This window comes from Labeo rohita, chromosome 14 (assembly GCF_022985175.1).
Source record: "Labeo rohita strain BAU-BD-2019 chromosome 14, IGBB_LRoh.1.0, whole genome shotgun sequence".
NCBI lineage: Eukaryota > Metazoa > Chordata > Actinopteri > Cypriniformes > Cyprinidae > Labeo > Labeo rohita.
In genome coordinates, this window is record NC_066882.1 from 6,897,913 (window position 1) to 6,917,321 (window position 19,409).

Sequence of the window (19,409 nt, forward strand, 5' to 3'; positions counted from 1 at the left end):
AAAGTTGAATTTTTAGCATCATTATTTCAGTCACATGATTGCTCAGAAATCATTGTAATATTCTGATTTGCTGCTCAAAAAGCATTGTTGAAAACGGCAGATTTTTTTTTTCAGGTTTCTTTGATAAACAGAATGTTCAGAAAAACAGCATTTATCTGAACATTTGTAACATTGTCTTTATCACTTTTATCAATTTAAAGCATCCTTGCTAATTAAAAGTATTAATTTCTATTATTTCTTCCCAAAAAATTATACTGACTTCAAGCTTGTGTATAATTTTACATAATAGTTTTATTTCAGATAAATGCTGATCTTTGGATCTTACTATTCATCAAAGGATCCTGAAAAAAATGTACTAAACTGTTTTAAATATTAATAATAATAAAAAATGTTTCTTGAACAGCACATCAGCATATTAGAATGATTTCTGATGGATCAAAAGACTGTAGTAATGATGCTGTAAATTTAGCTTTGATCACAGGAATAAATTATATTTTAAAATATATTCAAGTAGAAACGGCTATTTTGAATAGTAAAAATATTTCAAAATGTTTACTGTTTTGATGTACTTTGGATCAAATAAATGCAGGCTTGCTGAGCAGAAAAGACATCTTTAAAAAAAAATTACAAATCTTACTGTTCAGAAACCTTTGAATGGGAGTGTACGTCATTTACATTTATAAATATGGTTTAGACAGTTAATTTCAAATGTCTCCATTTGTAACATAGTAATCCAAACCTTTCGTCTTGCACATTAATATGCCCTTCAAACCAAGTTCACAGTTGGCACAGTGTAGACGGTTTTCGCTTTTTTAGTTCATTCAGAAACATGAACATTGGGGGAAAAAAACAAAACAATGTAGCACAAGTAATATTCATAGACAGGATATAAACAAAGTGTTTAAAAAACTGTATTGGGAAACAAATTGCATTGCATTTTTATTTGTTTTACTGTGCAAATGACTCATCATGAAACAGTTTGTGTGTATTACCAAATAATTTGTACATAGATGATGGCATACTTGAACCTGTAGTAAAAGCAAAATGACCTTTTTTCATATTTTGAGACTAACTGAAAACTATTAGTTTTGTTTAAATTCAGTATTTGCTCTGCACAGAAGCCTAATATGTGAGAAATGGGAGAGTTAACTAACAGCTTTTTAACAAGATCTAGATTAAAGGAGAAGTCTACTTCCAGAACAAAAATTCACATATAATGTACTCACCCCCTTGTCATCCAAGATGTTAATGTCTTTCTTTCTTAAGCCAAAAAGAAAAAGTTTTTTGAGGCAAACATTTCAGCATTGGAGAACCATATACTTCTATGGTGCCCTGAGTTTGAACTTCCAAAATGCAGTTTAAATGCAGCTTCAAACAATCCCAAATGCAGTTGTAAATGATCCCAGCCGAGGAAGAAGGGTCTTATCTAGAGAAACGATAAGTTATTTTCATAAAAATAATACAATTTATTTACGTTTTAATCTCAAACACTCATCTTGTCTTGCTCTGCCTGGCCTGTTTTGTTCCGGTTCATGACAGTTAGGGTATGCTGAAAAACTCCCATCGCATGTTCTCCCTCAACTTCAAAATCGTCCTATATCTCTGTTTTATCATTTTGTTAAGAGTGTCTGATCTATGAAAATACGATTGGAGTTTTTCGACATACCCTAACTGTCTTGAGTCAGAATATACAGAGTTCAGGGAGAGCTAGACAAGACGAGCGTTTGAGATTAAAAAGTATTTAAATTGTATTTTTTTAATGAAAATAACCGATCGTTTCGCTAGATTAGACCCTTCTTTCTCAGCTGCGCTCGTTTACAAACTCATTTGGGGTCGTTTGAAGCCACATTCAAACTGCATTTTGGAAGTTCAACTGCAAGTTTGCAAGTTCAAAATCAGTATATGGAGAAAAATGCTGAAATGTTTTCCTCAAAAAACAATTTCTTTATGACTGAAGAAAGAAAGACATGAACATCTTGGATGACAAGGGGGTGAATACATTACATGTGAATCTTTGTTTTGGAAGTGGACTTCTCCTTCAAATGTATACAGCTTTAAATTGGTCTTTATAAACTAAAATGAAGAAATTAGTAACGGAACATCAAGAAGCAATAAGCGCAAACAATACCAGTTGTCTAATTTCAACCGTCCGTCCCTCTAAGCAGTGGGATATACAGTAACTAGATCATGTCCCTCAGGTGGGGCCATTCGCATTCGAGCGTGGGCTTCACAGTACATCTGTCCTTCCACGAAAAAGTAGCCCTTCTGCTTCAAGTTCAAGCCGCAGTCTGAGCACACGAAACAGGCTGGATGGCGGTACTTGTCCCGAGCTTTCACCACCGGTCCACTGTGAGACAATTGTAGAAAAACTTTGACTTAATGAAGTTGTTAAAATGCATGAACAATTTTCATTCTATATTCTCAGAGACGACAGCATCTGTATGGTCTCGTGCTGAATGCCATACTCACACAATGCCAGTGCCACATTTATCACAGAGAGGCAGCTTCTGCAGTGAGGCTGTGGCAGCTTGGGGTTTTGTCACTGGGGCTTTTACACTTCTAGTCACCATGGGCCTTGTTCCTGTCAGAGGAATAAAGAGTCTCAGATCGGCAATGTGAAATTCTCCCTCACACTAAAACCAGACTATTAAGAGAACAGCAGGCTCTGACTGACGTCATTAGCAGGATTGCTGAGGATGGTGAAGGCCGCTAAGTCAAATTGAGCCTGCAAAACTATTACTCCTCAAGTGCATCTGTAGTTCACCAGAAAATTTGCTGACATTTATGCTTTGACATCTTTATCAGTGCAGCAAGCTGTAATTTCGGTCTTATGAAGTCAGAATTGCCCCAGATAACAGATGAAGGCAACGCACCATCACTCTCCACATAGTCTTGCAAGGCTTTAAACGATCCAGACTGACGTGGTTCGTGAGACTGATCTTGATTCTCCTGGAGCATGCGGTAGACATGAGAGTCTTCAATGGACGTCAGGGGTTTAGGGCTGAAAACAGAGAAAGGCAGAACCTCAGAATGTGTATCCATTAAGTAAAAAGTATAATTCCTCCTGTTATATAAAAGTTTGACAGTGCTCAGGAGGGCACATTATAAATTTTAGATGCTGGCTAACCCTTACAAAAATTAACCATGGTTTTGCTACACTAACTATAGTTTAACAATAGTATTTGTAATTAAACTAACAAAACAAGCTGCCAAAAAAAAAATGGGCACTACACTTTTTACTATAATAAAACCATTGTTAATTTTTGTAAGGGGACGTAAACTGTTTAGAACTTAAATTGGTATTTAAAAAAATAAAATAAATGTCCCAGATTTAAAATAAATTATCATCATCAACATCAATCAACATGCTGTCGATTACCACAGTTTTTTTAATTGTAACACTGTCAGCTACTGTACAAGTTATTTATTATTATTATTTTTTTTTTTTTGGCTTTACATGGTCATAACAGGGCTTGAAACTAGTCTCATATAAATGTTTGTCTTGTGTGCATTTATTTATTTTTACATTAATTTATTACCCTTTTTAACATTAAAAGTTATTACATTTATGCCTTGCCCCATAGACTTTCACTGTAAATAAAGTAAACATTTATTTAATGTTTTTTTTTCTTATGTCTATTGTATAGTGACCAGAACCTATATTCACTATACATGTGTTTCCATTACTTATATTTTATTACTGCAATTTCAGTGTTTTTCCAGGCCTACAAGTTTAAAACTAAAGGTTCTAAAAAGGGTATTTTGATGCCACTGAAAGAATTATTTTGGGTTCCCAAAGACTCCATGGATGTTTAAGGTTCTTCATGGAACCACAGATGCCATTAGAGAACCTTTATTTTTAAGAGCTCACTTTCGCAATATTTTCCTTTTTTTCCACCACATTTGAGGTTTTCTATCTGTAAGAACCCTGTTTTTTTAATCTACAGGTCCTTATGCAGCTATGCTTACTGTGTTAGTCTAAGCTATTAAGTTTGTAAGGTGGTAAGATTACCTGGGCTCTGCCTGCCTGACTACAGTGGACATCTGAGCCTGCTGTAGTGTATTTGAGACATTGTCTGCCGAGTATAATGCAATGGGGGAGTTATACTGTGCAGAAAGAGTTGCCTTGGACCCGGCCGACGGGGTGCCAGGCATCTGAGCTACATTTCCCATCAGCGTCTGGGATGTGCTGGCACTGGAGTTGAAAGGTGAGTGTATAATAGCCAGGTGAACCAAACAAGGAAGCAATTAAATAAAAAAAATTAAAAAATTAAAAAAAAAACACACAGAGAACACAGAAAAGGACAAACAAGACAGAAAAGAATGGAAGAAGTAGTTAGAGATGTACACAGAGCTTCAATATATACTGTGCTACTGCTTTAAACTACCAGTCAAAAGTTTTTAAACAGTAAGATTTTTAATCTTTTTTTTAAGTCTCTTCTGCTCACCATGACTGTATTATTTGATCCAAAAACAGTAAAATATTTTTACTATTTAAAATAACTATTTTCTATTTGAATATATTTTAAAATAATTTATTCCTGTGATTTTAAAGCTTAATTTTTAGCATTGTTACTTCAGTCATCATTCTGATTTGCTGCTCAAAAAAGCATCATTATTATTTTGAAAACAGCTGAGTATGATTTTTGAATAGAAAGTTCAGAAGAACAGTGTTTATCTGAAATCTTTTGTAAAATTATAAATGGCTTTATCATCACTTTTGATTCATTTAAAGCATCCTTGCTAAATAAAAGTAAATTCTATAAATACTGACTCCAAGCTTTTGAATGGTATGATGTTACAAAAGCTTTTTATTTCAGATAAATGCTGACATTTAGATCTTTATATTCTTTAAAGAATCTTGAAAAAAATGTACTTAATTATTTTAAATACTGATAATAATAGTAACAATTTTTATAACAGCAAATCAGCATGTTAGATGGACTTCTGAAGGATCATGTGACAAACTGGAGTAATGATGCTGAAAATGTAGCTTTGATCACAGAGATTAAGTTACATTAAAAATATTTAAATAGCCATTTTAAATAGTAAAAATATTTTATTATATTTAGGCTTGGTGAGCAGAAGAGACTTTGTTAAAAAAAAAATACTGTTTAAAAATGTTTGACTGACATACATCAGCTAAATGAATGCATGAATGAAAAAAAAAACAATTCTACTAGGGCTGGGTAAAAAACAAAAAGATTTTTCGATTTTAATTATTTTAATTTTTACAAAACAAAATTGATTCTAGAACGCAAAGAATCGATTAGTCTAGCCTGTTTTCAAAGTTCATGAACGGAAAATTAATAAACGGAAAATTGTAGCGCACCTCCCATCCAATAAATCACAATAAGCTTTGTGCTTTATTACTGATATGATATGAAACAAAGTCACTGATTTCAAATTCTGTCTATTTTCACAGTATCCAAACAATAAATGGCATGTTCGAGCTGCTTAATTTGGAGTGTTACATTGCTGTAATGCCTCATTTCAAGAGCGGCAGTGCAAACGAATCATCTCCTCCATTTTAATACCAGTTACTAGTACCTGATAATTCGGTAATCGAATTGAATCACAAGCTTGTGAATCAGAATCCAACTAAATCATGAAATTTGTGTCAAAACCCAGCCCTAAATTCTACTGTGATCAAGTGACCATATTTAACTACATGTAAGGTGCTTTTGCCTAATGACCTCTTTTGGCTTGCAGATATGAAGGGCTTTGGTCTGACATTAAACTTGTGTTCGAAGTAATCAACCTCCTGTAAGACATAAGAGTGAAGATGTGAATAGACAGTTAGAGGTGAAAGGTAAAGGAACAGAAGTCCTCCAAGATCCAACACTGCAGGCCCAAATGTAAATATTTGTTCAGTTCTAATATAACAGTATGAAAACATTAGATAAGTGCCCTTTCTTATCTCTAACAGAACCCAGTTAACTTCTTTCTATCATCAGATGCTTATATTTGGGATGCAGGAAGACTTGTAAGGACTTCGGGAGGATCAAAGTGCGTGTTAGTAGTAAGTGGGCAGCCAGTGTACAGCAAGCAGAGAGAAGTATCTTAGTCTATATGGTTGGGGTGATCCATGTTGGCACTCACCCCTCAGGCTTTTCATGCACCAGACCACGGATCTGTCCTTGCAGGGCGTCCTGGATATTATCTTGAGAGTAGAGGCCTATGGGAGTGTTGTAGGTGGAGCTCACCACCTGCGTTTTGTCATCCAAACTGGCGGCAGCCACAAAGGGCTGTGCTCTTCTGTTATGACCTGTGCCAATAGGTTTATACTCCTGCATGTGTAGGACAGATGGACACACAACATACTCAAAGCCACACACAAACAACAGCATATTTGCATACCACATTCTGCAGATATGTCCTTTTGTTACCTCAAGATGGTGCATACACTGGTGCATTTGTGACCCTGGACCACAAAACCAGTCATAAGTAGCATGGGTATATTTGTAGCAATAGCCATATTGTTGGGTTGTATGGGTCGAAATTATAATTTTTTCTTTTATCCCAAAAATCATTAGGATATTAAGTAAAGATCATGTTCCATGAACATATTTTGTAAATTTCCTACCGCAATATTTAAAAACTTACTTTTTGTATTAGTACAATGCATTGCTAAAAACATCATTTGGACAACTTTAACAGCGATTTTCTCAATATTTAGATTTTTTTTGCACCCTCAAGATTCCAGATTTCAAATATCCTAACAATGGAAAGCTTATTTTAATTTTTTTAATGACCCATAAGGCTGGTTTTGTGGTCCAGGGTCACATTTAAACTTTGCTGAACGATTGCATTGTTTTTCAAGCTGTCACACTGAGTCTTTAGGTAACAAGGGACTTTTTTTTTTTCTTTTCTTTCTTACAGCACTTGCTCCACAAATTTGATCCTCTGCAGTGAATGGGTGCCATCAGAATGGGAGTTCAAACAGCTAAAAAGCACAATAATCCACAAGTAATCCAAGACTCCAATCAACAAAATTTTTTAGCTTCGGCACCCATTCACTGTAGAGAATCCAGTGGATTAAGCAAATTTCTATTTCCTTTAAAGAGATAGTTCACCCAAAAATGAAAGTTCTGTCATTACTCACCCTCATGTTGTTCTAAACCTGTACGACCTTCCTTCATCTTCGGATGCACAAATTATTTTTGATTTTTTGATGAAATCTGAGAGTTTTCTGACCCTGCATAGACAGCAATGCAACTGACACGTTCAAGGCCCAGAAAGGTAGTAAGGACCTCAATAAAATAGTCCATGTGACATCAGTGGTTAAACCATAATTTTATGAAGCTACAAGAATACTTTTTGTGTGCAAAGAAAGAAAAAATAAAGATTTTATTCAACAATTTCTTCTCTTCTGTGTCAGTCTTCAACGCAAAAGTACCACAACGCATGTATGCAATGCTGCTGACGCAGGAGCCGGCATTGTGACGTAGTTTCATTCATAGAAATTACAAATGGCATAATAAGGGCACTTCAATAATATTAATAATAATAAGAATAAAACTAAATAAAAGCAACAGAATTATAGTTTATTTAGTTTACTTAAAATTGCATTTTTTAGTCTTCTATATTATATATAATACTCTTACGTATGAATATTTTCTTTTTTTATTTAAATATTTATTTTATTCTTATTTACTTACTGAGATCTTTATTAAAATATTTTAAAATTCCATTTATTTATATTGATCATTTATTTACTTATTAAATTACTTATTTATTATGAATCATCTATTTTATTATTTCATAATAAATTACAGAAATACAAAAAAATTAATAAATAAAAAAAGAGACGTTTTAATAAATAAATAAAAAAAAAACAGTAAGTAATAATCACATGCTAATACATTAAGTCATACTAATTTATACTTTCTAAAATCATTGTTAATTTGTCAGAAAAATTAAGGTTGAACCATTGATGTCACATGGACTATTTTAACAATGTCCTTACTACCTTTATGGGCCTTGAATATGTCAGTTGCATTGCTGCTTATGCAGGGTCAGAAAGCTGTCAGATTTCATCCAAAATATCTTAATTTGTGTTCTGAAGATGAATAAAGGTCTAGCGGGTTTGGAATGACATGAGGGTGAGTAATTAATGACAGAATTTTCATTTTTGGGTGAACTACCCCTTTAAGGCATATTGTGTTGAACATGGACAAATCAAATGAAAAATAGCAGCTATGCACAATTTATAAAGGAATACTTCACCCAAAAATGAAAATCCTCTTAACATCATGCAGTCCCAGATATATATGACTTTTTTCTTCTATGGAACACAAACAACATTTTTAAGAAAAAGAATCAATCTTTGTGAGTTCATATAATGCAAGTGGACAGGATGATGCTTTAAACATCTCTCAAAACACAACAATAATTCATATGACCCCAGTTGATGAATCAATATTTTATGAAGCAATACGATAGGTGAGAAAAATACCTATATTTCAAACTTTTTAAACTTTATAAACCATCCCTTCCAGCTAACTGTCAAGTGCAGGTTCATGAGTTCATTCATGGCACAAACATCAGCTTGTTGAGAGGCATGGTGTGTAAGTGTACAGTGAAACTCACACAAGGAGTGATGCAGAAGGATCATCAGTTCACGAGTTTCACAATAAGCTTATCAAAATTAGTATCAATAATATCCAGTGTTTCCCCTTCCATTATATTAGGGGGGCGGCCTCCTTGAAGGTCAAGTTAATTTTATCTCATTTTATTTTCACACAGAAGTCATTAAAGATTGCCTTTCCTATAGAACAGGTCTATACCTTGTTCTTTTATTAAACAAAATAAATTTAAATTTACACAACGGCATGTCATTTCTGTCTCTGCATGGACACCCATCTACAATTTCTCCTCAGCGAAAATGCGGACGGGATCGCGGAATCCATTCATAAAAACGGAATTTACTCTATAGCCACGGAACTCGACAATTTTTGGATGAATACATCAAAATTGTGTCTGTTACTTAATCGCGATATGGACTAATGTCTGTGAATATTAAAACGCAAAAAGACGGTTTAGATATGAATCCTGCATGTTTCGCTTTGCTCTGTATGTATGAATGGCGGACAAAAGGGTTTAATTTTCATTTGATTAAAAATAAATAAATGTTTAATGTCATTTGACTGTCAGAAAAATTAAAACAAAAATTTCTGGGGGGGAAAAAAAAAAAAAAAAAAAAAAACAGGAAAAATATTGTAGGGCCCTATTATTCAAAGTGTTGAAACTGAGTGTTTTGGACACTTTTTTTCCATTGAAATAAATGTTTTTTGTTATTATACAGAGAAGACCAGTCATAAGGGTACATTTTTTGAAACTGAGATTTATATATCACCTGAAAGCTGAATAAATAAGTTTTCCATTGATGTTTGGTTTTTTAGGATATTTAGATATACAGATACAACTATTTGTAATCTGAGGGTGCAAAACATCAAAATATTGAAAAAAACATGCCTTTAAAGTTGTCCAAATTAAGTTCTTAGCAATGCATATTGCTAATCAAAAATTAATTTTTGATATATTTATTGTAGAAAAGAACATGGTCTTAACATACTAATGATTTTTCGCATGAAAGAAAAATCAATAGTTTTGACCCATACAATGTATTTTTGGCTATTGCTACAAATACACCCGTGCGACTTAAGACTGGTTTTGTGGTCCAGGGTCACATATATGTAAGAGTTTTTACAATATTGAAATTTTTTTCCACACTTACTCTTTCACCTGAGGTCATATGGAGGACCGTTGTGTTCATTTTGAGTGTTTTTTTAAAGCATCATCCCATTCATCTACATTATATGGACTCTGATGTCAATAACTGTTTCACAGAATAACGAAAGTCACACATATGGGACAGCATGAGGATGAGTAAATAATGAGAGGATTTTTATTTTTGGGTGGAGTATCCCTTTAACATGCCTCATGCACTCTAGTGTTTCTTTAAAAAAAAAAAGAAATAAAAAAAAAACTATTTTCTTGCTGCATATTATAAGCAGATAAAAATAAAGTGTTGTGCATTTGTTTTTCTCTTCCGTTACACTTACTTGCTTCTCTGCCTCCAAATTGATTTTGAATGGGTTCACTTTCCCCTCTTCTATAACCTGAGGTGACCACATTTTAGTTTCTGGCCTGCAATACATTTAATAGACACAGTTAGACACCATGTACTCGCCTCCCGTGAAATCGTAAAAAAAAAGATCAAAGAGCACTAAGGGGGGTCATTACTGTGCACCAGGGCCGTGACCGCTTCTAGATAGTAAAGTAACGTCAACAGACTGGCATGTACAAGCCAGATGGTTTATGGGAGGGTATTAATCACCGAGGAAAGACACATTCATCGTTGTCATAAATAAGGCTCTGTGGGTACTGAGGGACACTTTCATTGCAAGGGGTAAAGGCAAATTCTTTTGGGACTCAAGCTTACGGTCCTCCCTCTGGCTGTAACTTTAAAAGGAGGTGAGAGAACCTGATATAAAGTTGTTGAAAGATGCTTAACGCTGTTTTGTAACTCTATCTTTTAATGAGAAAAGCTCATGGTACCTCTCTATCTTGAGGAAAAGCTGATTGGTGGAGTCTTTGATCTTGTTCTGTGCTTCAGCATGAGTCATATCTTCGGTGGACGCTCCCTGGATGGCCAAGATGATGTCTCCTGGACACAGGTTGACCCGAGCGGCCTTACTGCCTGGTGTCACCTGAAAACAAGGAGATGACTTGATGCTTATTTTTTGTCACATGTATTCGCTTCTTCAAAAATACATTCAAATGTTATGCAAATATATAATGACTTGAGTATGTCTCTTCTATAATTAGCATGTTTTTCTGTTTTTGTAATTCAAATAAAGGTGAAATAAAATATAGATATTAAACGAAGAATCTAAATGAAATGCTAACTGAAATAAGTTTAAAATGAAGTTAAAAAAAAAACAAAAAAAAACATAAAACTAAACAAATAAAGGTTAATTAATACTAAATTAAAATGACAAGCACAATTACTAAAACAAACTAAAATAAAAATGAATGATATTATATAAATAATAATTTACTAAAATAAAAATAATAAAATAAATAATCACTAAAATAATAAAAAAGTACATTCACGTGCATTTAAGGTGTAGGCATAAAGCCTAAAGATTTACTTCTGTAAGAGTATATTAATAATGTTGTATACTATATAAAAAAAGATTTACTACTATAATAGTACATAAATAGTTTAGTAGAGTATATCAAAAATTCTAAAGATTTACTACAACGATGGTATATAAACAATTTTTAAAAATCACTAAAAAACACTAAAATGAATAAAAATAAAAATCACTAAAATAAACAAGTTTGTACATTCACATGCATTTAAGGTGAGAAAGAAAATTGTTTTAAAGATTTACCACTATATTAGTATATAAACAATTTAGTATAGTATATAAATAGTAAATAATTTGCAAAAAAACAAAAAAAGATTTATAAAGATTTACTTCTATAAAAGTACATTAATAATTTCGTATACAATTCTAAAGACTTACTACAATAGTGTATTAAATAATTAGCAAAAAAAACCCACTACAATAAAAATAATAAAATGAATAAAAATCACTGAAATTAAAAAGTTTGTACATTCACATGCATTTAAGGTGTAAGTAAAAAATTCTAAAGATTTACTTCTATAAAAGTATATTAATAATTTAGTATAGTATATAAAAAAGTCTAAAAATGTATAACTATAATAGTATGTAAATAAATTAAAATAAAATCACTAAAATAAAAAAAAAATGTGCATTCACATGCATTTAAGGTCTAAGTAAAAAATTCTAAAGATTCACTTCTATAAAAGTATATTAATAATTTAGTATGGTATAAAAAATGCTAAAGATTTACTACAATAATAGTATATATATAAATAAATAAAAAAACACTAAAATAAAAAAAGGACATTTACATGCATTTAAGGTGTAAGTAAAAAAAATTCAAAGATTTACCACAATAATAATATTTAAATAATTTAGTATAATATAAAAAAAAATTCTAAAGATTTACTACTATAATAGTATATAAATAATTTTTAAAAATCACTAAAATAAAAATACGTAAATTAATAAAATAAAAATCACTAAAATAAAAACGTTTGTACATTTACATGCATTTAAGGTGTACTATAATAGTATATAAACAATAAGTAAATTTAAAAAAAATAATAATAATTCTATAAAAGTATACTAATTCTACAATTCTAAGGATTTACTTCTATAAAAGTATACTAATAATTTAGTATAGCATATAAAAAATTGTAAAAGATGTGTAACTATAATAGTATATTAATAAATTAAAAACAAAATCACTAAAATAAAAAAAGTGTACATTCACATACATTTAAGGTATAAGTAAAAAAATTCTGAAGATTTACTTCTATAAAAGTATACTAATAATTTAGTATGGTATATAAAAAATGCTAAAGATTTACTTCTATAATAATACATAAATAAAAAAAACATTCACATGCATTTAAGGTGTAAGTAAAAAAAATTCTAAAGATTTACCACAATAATAATATTTAAATGATTTTGTATAATATATAAAAAATTCTAAAGATTTACTACTATAATAGTATACAAATAATTTGTGCAAAAAAAAAAAAAAATCACTAAAATAAAAATAATAAACTGAATAAAATAACTAAATAAAAATAACAAATTAAAATGTTTGTACATTTACATGCATTTAAGGTGTAAGTAAAAACATTCTGAAGATTTACTTCTATAAAAGTATATTAATAATTAGTATATAAATTATTTACTATAGTATGTTAAAAATTCTAAAGATTTACTATTACAATAGTATATAAATAATTTAAAAAAAAAAACACTAAAATAAAAATACAAAAGTAAATAAAAAATAAAAACCACTAAAATAAATTGTTCATTCACATGCATTTCAAATGCAAGTAAAACATTAAAAAAATAAGATTTACTACTATAATAGTATGTAAATAATTAAAACAAAAATCACTAAAATAAAAAATGTTGTACATTCATATGCATTTAAGGTTTAAGTACGTTTTCTTTGTTTAATTTTTCTTGAAGCTCTTCTTGAAAAATTAATTAATTTAATTTAATTAATTAAATCCTACTGCCCTGTTTCTTGTGTGTTTGAAAAACATATGCATCCTGTGTGAATGACCCTTATATACCAATGACCCCACATTCAATATAAACTGGAGTGTTTTAGCATCACGTCTTCTCAGGGCAAGAAAGCCAAAAGTTGCTGCAATAGGACTGAGTTTGATCTAAGGATAAACATGCTTCAGCTTCTTTATAGAAGAAACAAACATCTGAATACAAACAATCAGATTCTTAAGAGCCTTCTTTCAAAGCCACTACAAGTTTGCAGCAAACTATAGAGCAGTTTGGACATAAACAGAAAGTGACAGGGGTAGAAACAATCTGTTGACCCACAGTGGTTTAGAAATGGACTAAAAATAGCACATCACGGATGTGTCAGTCAAAACCGGGTATCGCCCTCCAGGGGAGCACAGTCAGGCCTATTGGCGGTTGATGATCTGACTGCTCTGGCATCCACCCTGCCGCCCGGTGTTTCTCTCCCCTCTCTTTCCATCATCCTCTCTTTCATTAATGGAGTCTGACATCATCCCTTACTCCTCTCATCACTGCCAGGCTCATTTTCTTAGGTATTCTCCTCGTCCCCCCAGTCATTTATCTCATCACCTCATCCCGTGCGCAGGCCTCGTTCTACCTGTCTCCTGACTCAGCTGCTCTATTACTGCACATCCCAACACCGCTGACCTTCTTCTAGTTAAGTCTGCCTCTCGAGAGGGGAAGATTTATACCAGGTCAAGTCACGCCAGTTATTTAAGACCAGAGGGTTTTAGTTTTCCATCATCAGTGTTTAAGGCCATTAAGATTTGTGATGTTTTATTCCTAATGCATAATTTATTGACTGATGAAGCAAACAGCTCTGTTTCCTGTCAAATAACAGCCAAGCTGTAATATCTCATTTCCTGTTGCCTTTCTCAGAAAACAATCACCTTTGTCCACCCTTATCTTCATCTCAAAATACATCTTAGATGACTTCATGTAAGACACTGATCGCTAGCCAAATGAAAACTAGGCCTTATTTCCCCGTAGACATTTATTATAGGGGCGTCTGGAGAAATCGAGGGTTACTGCGAAGAAATAAGCATCCAAACATCTCAGAATGGACACAATGAAGATGAGATTGTTCGCTTGACACTACTCAAGCACATGAGGGACGCGTTCGGCTCTACAACAAAGACGCTCTGTTTAATAGATGGAAACAAAGAGCGCTATGAACTGAGCTGAAACCATCGAGTGACTGGTATCTGAGTGTCAGAAACAGAAACATGAATGTAACAATTCGGTTTTTGTAAGCTGTGCAGCACCTGTGCAGAAAAAATCCCCAAGGTGACACACAAAACCACAAGAGAAGCATGTAAGGGCATGCTGAACATCAGACTTTATGTTCGGAGCAACATCAGGCAGAATAAATTAAGGGATAGTTCACCTAAAAGTTATAATTAATTTACCCTTCCAACCTGTACTGTTGTTCCAAACTGGTATGGTTGTCTTTCCTTTGTGAGGAAAAAAAGAGAAAAAAAAGATATTCTGATGAATGTTTTAACTGTTTTGTCCATACAATTAAAGTCAATGGGGTCTAAAACGACATCAGACCTCATTGACTTTTATTGTACACTCTTAAAAATACAGATTCACTAATGGCGTCTGTGGTTTCGTGAAGAATATTTTCATTGCACAGAAGGTTCTTTATAATGGAAAACGTTTTTTTCATATTACTAAAATGTTTTTCACACTAAGAAATAAAAAAAAAGGAACTAAAAAAGTACTGTTAACTGAAAGGCTTTTTGGGGAATTTTTGGTTTTACCATGGCATTGTTGGAAAACCTTTATTTATACCATTCTTTATTTAAATAAATAACTAAATATACTACCAGTCAAAAGTTTTTGAACAGTAAGATTGTTAATGTTTTTTTTTAAGAAGTCTCTTCTGCACTCCTGCATTTATTTGATCCAATGTACAGCAAAAAATGTACAATTGTGAAATATGTTTACTATTTGAAATAACTGTTCTCTATTTGAATATATTTTAAAATGTAATTTATTCCTGTGATTTCAAAGCTGAATTTTTAGCATCATTACTCCAGTCACATGATTTTTCAGAAATCATTCTAATATTCTGATTTGCAGCTCAAAAACATTTATTATAATTATTATGTTGAAAACAGCTGAGTAGATTTTTCCAAGTTTCTTTGATGAATAGAAAGTCCAGAGGAACAGCAACACAGATATCTTCTATAACATTATAAATGTTAAATCTATAATTTATATATCATAGAAACAAATACTGACTCCAAGCTTTTGAATGGTATAGTGTAAAAGGTTACAAAAGCTTTTTATTTCAAATAAATGCTTATGCTTTATCTTTCTATTCATCAAGAAACCCTAAAAAAATTACTCAACTGTTTTAAGTATTAGTAATAATAATAATAATAATAAATGTTTCTTGAACAGCATATCAGCATATTAGAATTATTTCTGAAGAATCATGTGACACTGAAGACTGGAGTAATGATGCTGAAAATTTAGCTTTGATCACAGGAATAAATTACATTTTAAAATGTATTAAAATAGAAATAGAATTTTAAATAGTAAAAATATTTTTGATATATATTTATTTGTGTTCAGCACAAGGAAGAAAATCATACAGGTTTGGAACAACATGAGCGTGCGTAAATGTATATTGTTAGGTATTCTGCTGACATAAGGGTGAGTGCACCTACACAAAAACCGACATGAGGGTGATGACAGACTTATCATTCTTGGGCGGCGTGGCTAAAACTCAATTTTCAATGTTGATGCCTAACCATGATCTATCTTTATCAAACCCTTGAGCAAAGCACTATATAAATATAACAAACATTTAAATTTTTTATTCAACAGTATACTGTAATTCAGACGGTCTGATTTGGCTTCTCATAAAAACCCCTTCTGTGCTGGCACACCCGCATAGAAGGAGGCTAAAGTTACTGGAATAAGAACATCAGGGCTCATAGTATGAGAAAAGAGCCACCTTGCTGGCATCAATACTTGTATGATTACAGACAGCGGTTTTACAAAGAAACCACACACATTCTGCATTAGTCATCAGTATTTCTCTGCTTAAAGTTGCTATATATTTAGCTTTCAGGTTCTGGCATATGCCAAAATAAGAAACAGGCTCAGTCTAATCCATTTAGATTATGTCTGAGTGGGTTTTACTGTTTTTATTTGAAATCAAACCTAATGTCAATTTACTTTGCAGAGAAGCCATTAGCTAGGAATGTTAAATAAACCTGATTGGTTTATTTTAGGAATGACATCACTCTGCTCAGCTGAGACTTCACATCTAGTTCACCTGGAAGTTTCTATTTCCCTAATGTGGCCAAATCCAGTACAGCACCAGAAAAATATACTTTTTAGACATGTTTATTGGTAATATTCTTTGAAGTACAATGAAGTACCATGGTACAGGAATAAGGTAATCATTAAAATAGTGTTACCAGTAAATCACTGTACTATGATACCACCACAATTTTTTTTTCTGTTAAGGCAATTCATATTTCTTTAGACCCACTGTTCTGCTTCTAATCAGGGAGTATGGGAAATATCATTTTTACGACAACCTGTCCGTTCTCTGCTGCATTTTTTCCACAATTTATGGCGAATGTCAGAACTTGAATGTCACGATCAAAGAGCTGCTGTTGATGAGACTGAGCTACTAATCATACCACTACATTCCACGTTTCCTGTAAGCAATAGAGCTGTTCAGACACAAGCCTGGATGAGATACAAGTCATTATGTAGCTGTTTTGTAGGTACAACGCATAGCATTTCCCATAGTCAAACTCCCAACAGAGCTCTTAGGAGAGATACAGAATAAGTTAGAGAAGGCAGCTGCAGTGTGTTTCTGTATAAGGGAATTTTATAGTTTCAGTCAGGCGGAGCCTTAGGACCTTCTTAGCCTTCACCAAAACACAAACTGTGCAGTTGCTGAGCATACTATGAAACAACTTCATCTATGAAATGGGGCACTTTCACCACTTTCCAGGTGATCTATAAGCAAGGATTAAAATTTTTAGACAGTTATGAACCGTCTGAGTGGATATTAGGCTCGAGATGGTGCTGAAATAATTGCTTAAATTAGATATTGTCCAATTCATCTCGCACATATCAGAGAGCTCAGTTAACCTTTGGCCTCTTGTGTTACCACAAATGTTCAGATTTCATCGGCTGTTTAAAATACTTTTGGACTAAGAGCTTTGCGATGCATTCAGACAACAGGTGTAGAGATCCCATCCAGAGCCTGGCATTAGACACTAGACTGTGTGTGTGTTTGAGAGAGAGAGTGTGTCCGTCTCTGACTTTTTGTGAGCATGTTAGTAACTGGAAGAGAAATGCCTAACAGTTCACGTAATATACACTTTTAGGTACAGCTGTAATTCGTAACCACATTTATGAGTGAGGTGAGCCATGAACAATCAGCATTTTCGAATTCAAAAACACCATGATGCAATAGAAGGTAGTATGCTCTTGTTATTATGAAATATGTAACATTAAAAGATTGGGTAATTTAATTCAAGTGTTAGACATCTGAGAAGACTAATACTGAAATGATGATGTTCAAATCATACACACTATTCAAAAGTTCAAGGTTGGTAAGATTTTGAAAATGTTCTTGAAAGAGTCTCTTATGCTCACCAAGGCTGCATTTATTTGATCAAAAATTCAGTAAAAGCAGTAAATATTAAAATTTAAAGTAGTTTTCTGTTGTGTATTTCATTGTTTTTAAAATGCAATTTATTCCTGATGTCAAAGCTGAATTTTCAGCATCGTTACTTCAGTCTTCAGTGTCAACACGATCCTTCAGAAATCATTCTAACATGCTGATTTGATGCTTAAGATGGAGACAGTTGCTGAGTATTTTTTTCATGATTCTAAGTTTAAACAAAAAGTATTTATATGACTATAAACTGTAACATTATAAATGTCTTCACCTTCACTTTTGATAAATATAATCCATCCTTGACTACAAGTATTAATTTCTTAAATGCACTACTAGTGTAAATCACCCTGACATGAAGATAAAAACTAGGCAGTGATAACTAACATAGAAAGTCTCTATTGGGAAATGATTCCCTGACAACCACAGATGTTTCTATAAATGAATGTCAGTTTGAACTTGTGGCTCTAAAAATATTTCTCAGAAATCTTTCTCACTGTACTCCTCAGTTACGTCTAAAGTGAGGTCCTGGGAATGTTTTTTTATGATCCACCCACTGGTTTCTCATGCCCACGGCAGTGTTACCCAGCACATCAAAAGCATCATTATCTCTGAGTGGAATGTGTGAAGCAGCAGACGTCTTTAGCCAAAGGCTTTCACTTACCCGAGTTATGGTCAGCGGCTGGTTAAAATCTTTGCCTCCTGAAAGCCGAAATCCCCAAGGGGCTGGCCCATCCAGCACCACGTTCTGTGGCATATCTGTCTTGGTTTGTTTTCAAAGTTGAACTTGCTTCCGAGAGATCTGCAGTAAGAAAAGAACAATCAGCTCTGGACGGATGGCTCACCCAAACACGATTGGAAGCCAGTGCCTGTCTCTGAGTGCCTTTTAAGCATGCGTGTGGGGTTTGGAGAGTGAATGAAAGAAAGATGATGCCGGGATGCCACTCCTCTCGTGAGGTCATAGGGTAGACTGAGAAACTGAGGGTTCAGGCTCTCTCCCCACTTCTTTCAGATCCAAATCTCACACCCTTTATGATTAATCCTCTTTTCCCATAAGTCTTAGCGGTTCAGTAACTAAAATCATCAACCAGTGACTCTATCAGCCTGTCCGCTGTCTAGACTTTTCTTTCCTTACCCCCGGCCAGACACCTGTGCCTGACTGAGAGTAGGAGGCTGCTCTATCATGAATTTGACGCTGAGCGTTGATTCAGAGCCTTTGCTGTTGATGAGCAGATTCTGAGCTATTTATAGAGCATAATAACAAAACGATATGTCATATTTTCATATCAACACAGCATGTGTTGCTCTTTTAAACATCTCCTCTAAGGAATGTAAACAATTTTAATAACACAACCACATAAGGGAACACTTAAAAGTGCTTGGATTTCATTTCCAAGTTATAATTCTTTTACTTTACCACAAAAAAAGGTAATTTATCTAGCCTCGTGTGTTGATGTCACAGAGTTACATTACACATAAAGTGTAATAAACTGTTTGGACACATACTGTACACCACGCTTTAAAATGTATGAATGTCATTGCATTAGATGATAAAAAATCAAACCAACCTTTTCTCCGAACTA

At 33.1% G+C, this 19,409-nt stretch overlaps 1 protein-coding gene across 3 annotated transcripts; it reads right to left on the bottom strand.

Annotated features, from left to right (window-relative positions):
* Positions 1-889: 889 nt before the first annotated feature.
* On the bottom strand, positions 890-18,737 carry pdlim3b (PDZ and LIM domain 3b). 3 transcript variants are annotated; one of them, XM_051127999.1, is made up of 8 exons: positions 18,491-18,737; positions 10,564-10,715; positions 10,068-10,152; positions 5,697-5,764; positions 4,013-4,195; positions 2,874-3,001; positions 2,470-2,581; positions 890-2,347 (listed from the first exon to the last, which is right to left on the bottom strand). In XM_051127999.1, exons 1-8 carry the CDS (start codon positions 18,581-18,583, stop codon positions 2,158-2,160), a joined length of 1,011 nt encoding a protein of 336 aa, XP_050983956.1. In that variant the 5' UTR covers positions 18,584-18,737; the 3' UTR covers positions 890-2,157. The 3 variants fall into 3 exon arrangements, with proteins under 3 accessions (XP_050983956.1, XP_050983955.1, XP_050983957.1); XM_051127998.1 differs by lacking the exon at positions 5,697-5,764 and adding an exon at positions 6,103-6,290 and having other exon boundaries at positions 18,491-18,729; XM_051128000.1 differs by lacking the exons at positions 4,013-4,195; positions 5,697-5,764 and adding an exon at positions 6,103-6,290 and having other exon boundaries at positions 18,491-18,707.
* Positions 18,738-19,409: the final 672 nt, after the last annotated feature.

Excerpts from the sequence above, each read along its gene's own strand:
- pdlim3b (XM_051127998.1), bottom strand. The coding sequence starts at position 18,583 with ATGCCACAGAACGTGGTGCTGGATGGGCCAGCCCCTTGGGGATTTCGG. Across the intron at positions 10,716-18,490 it reads AGCCGCTGACCATAACTCGG|GTGACACCAGGCAGTAAGGC; the intron begins GTAAGTGAAAGC and ends CCTTGTTTTCAG. Across the intron at positions 6,291-10,067 it reads ATTTGGAGGCAGAGAAGCAA|GAGTATAAACCTATTGGCAC; the intron begins GTAAGTGTAACG and ends CTACACATGCAG.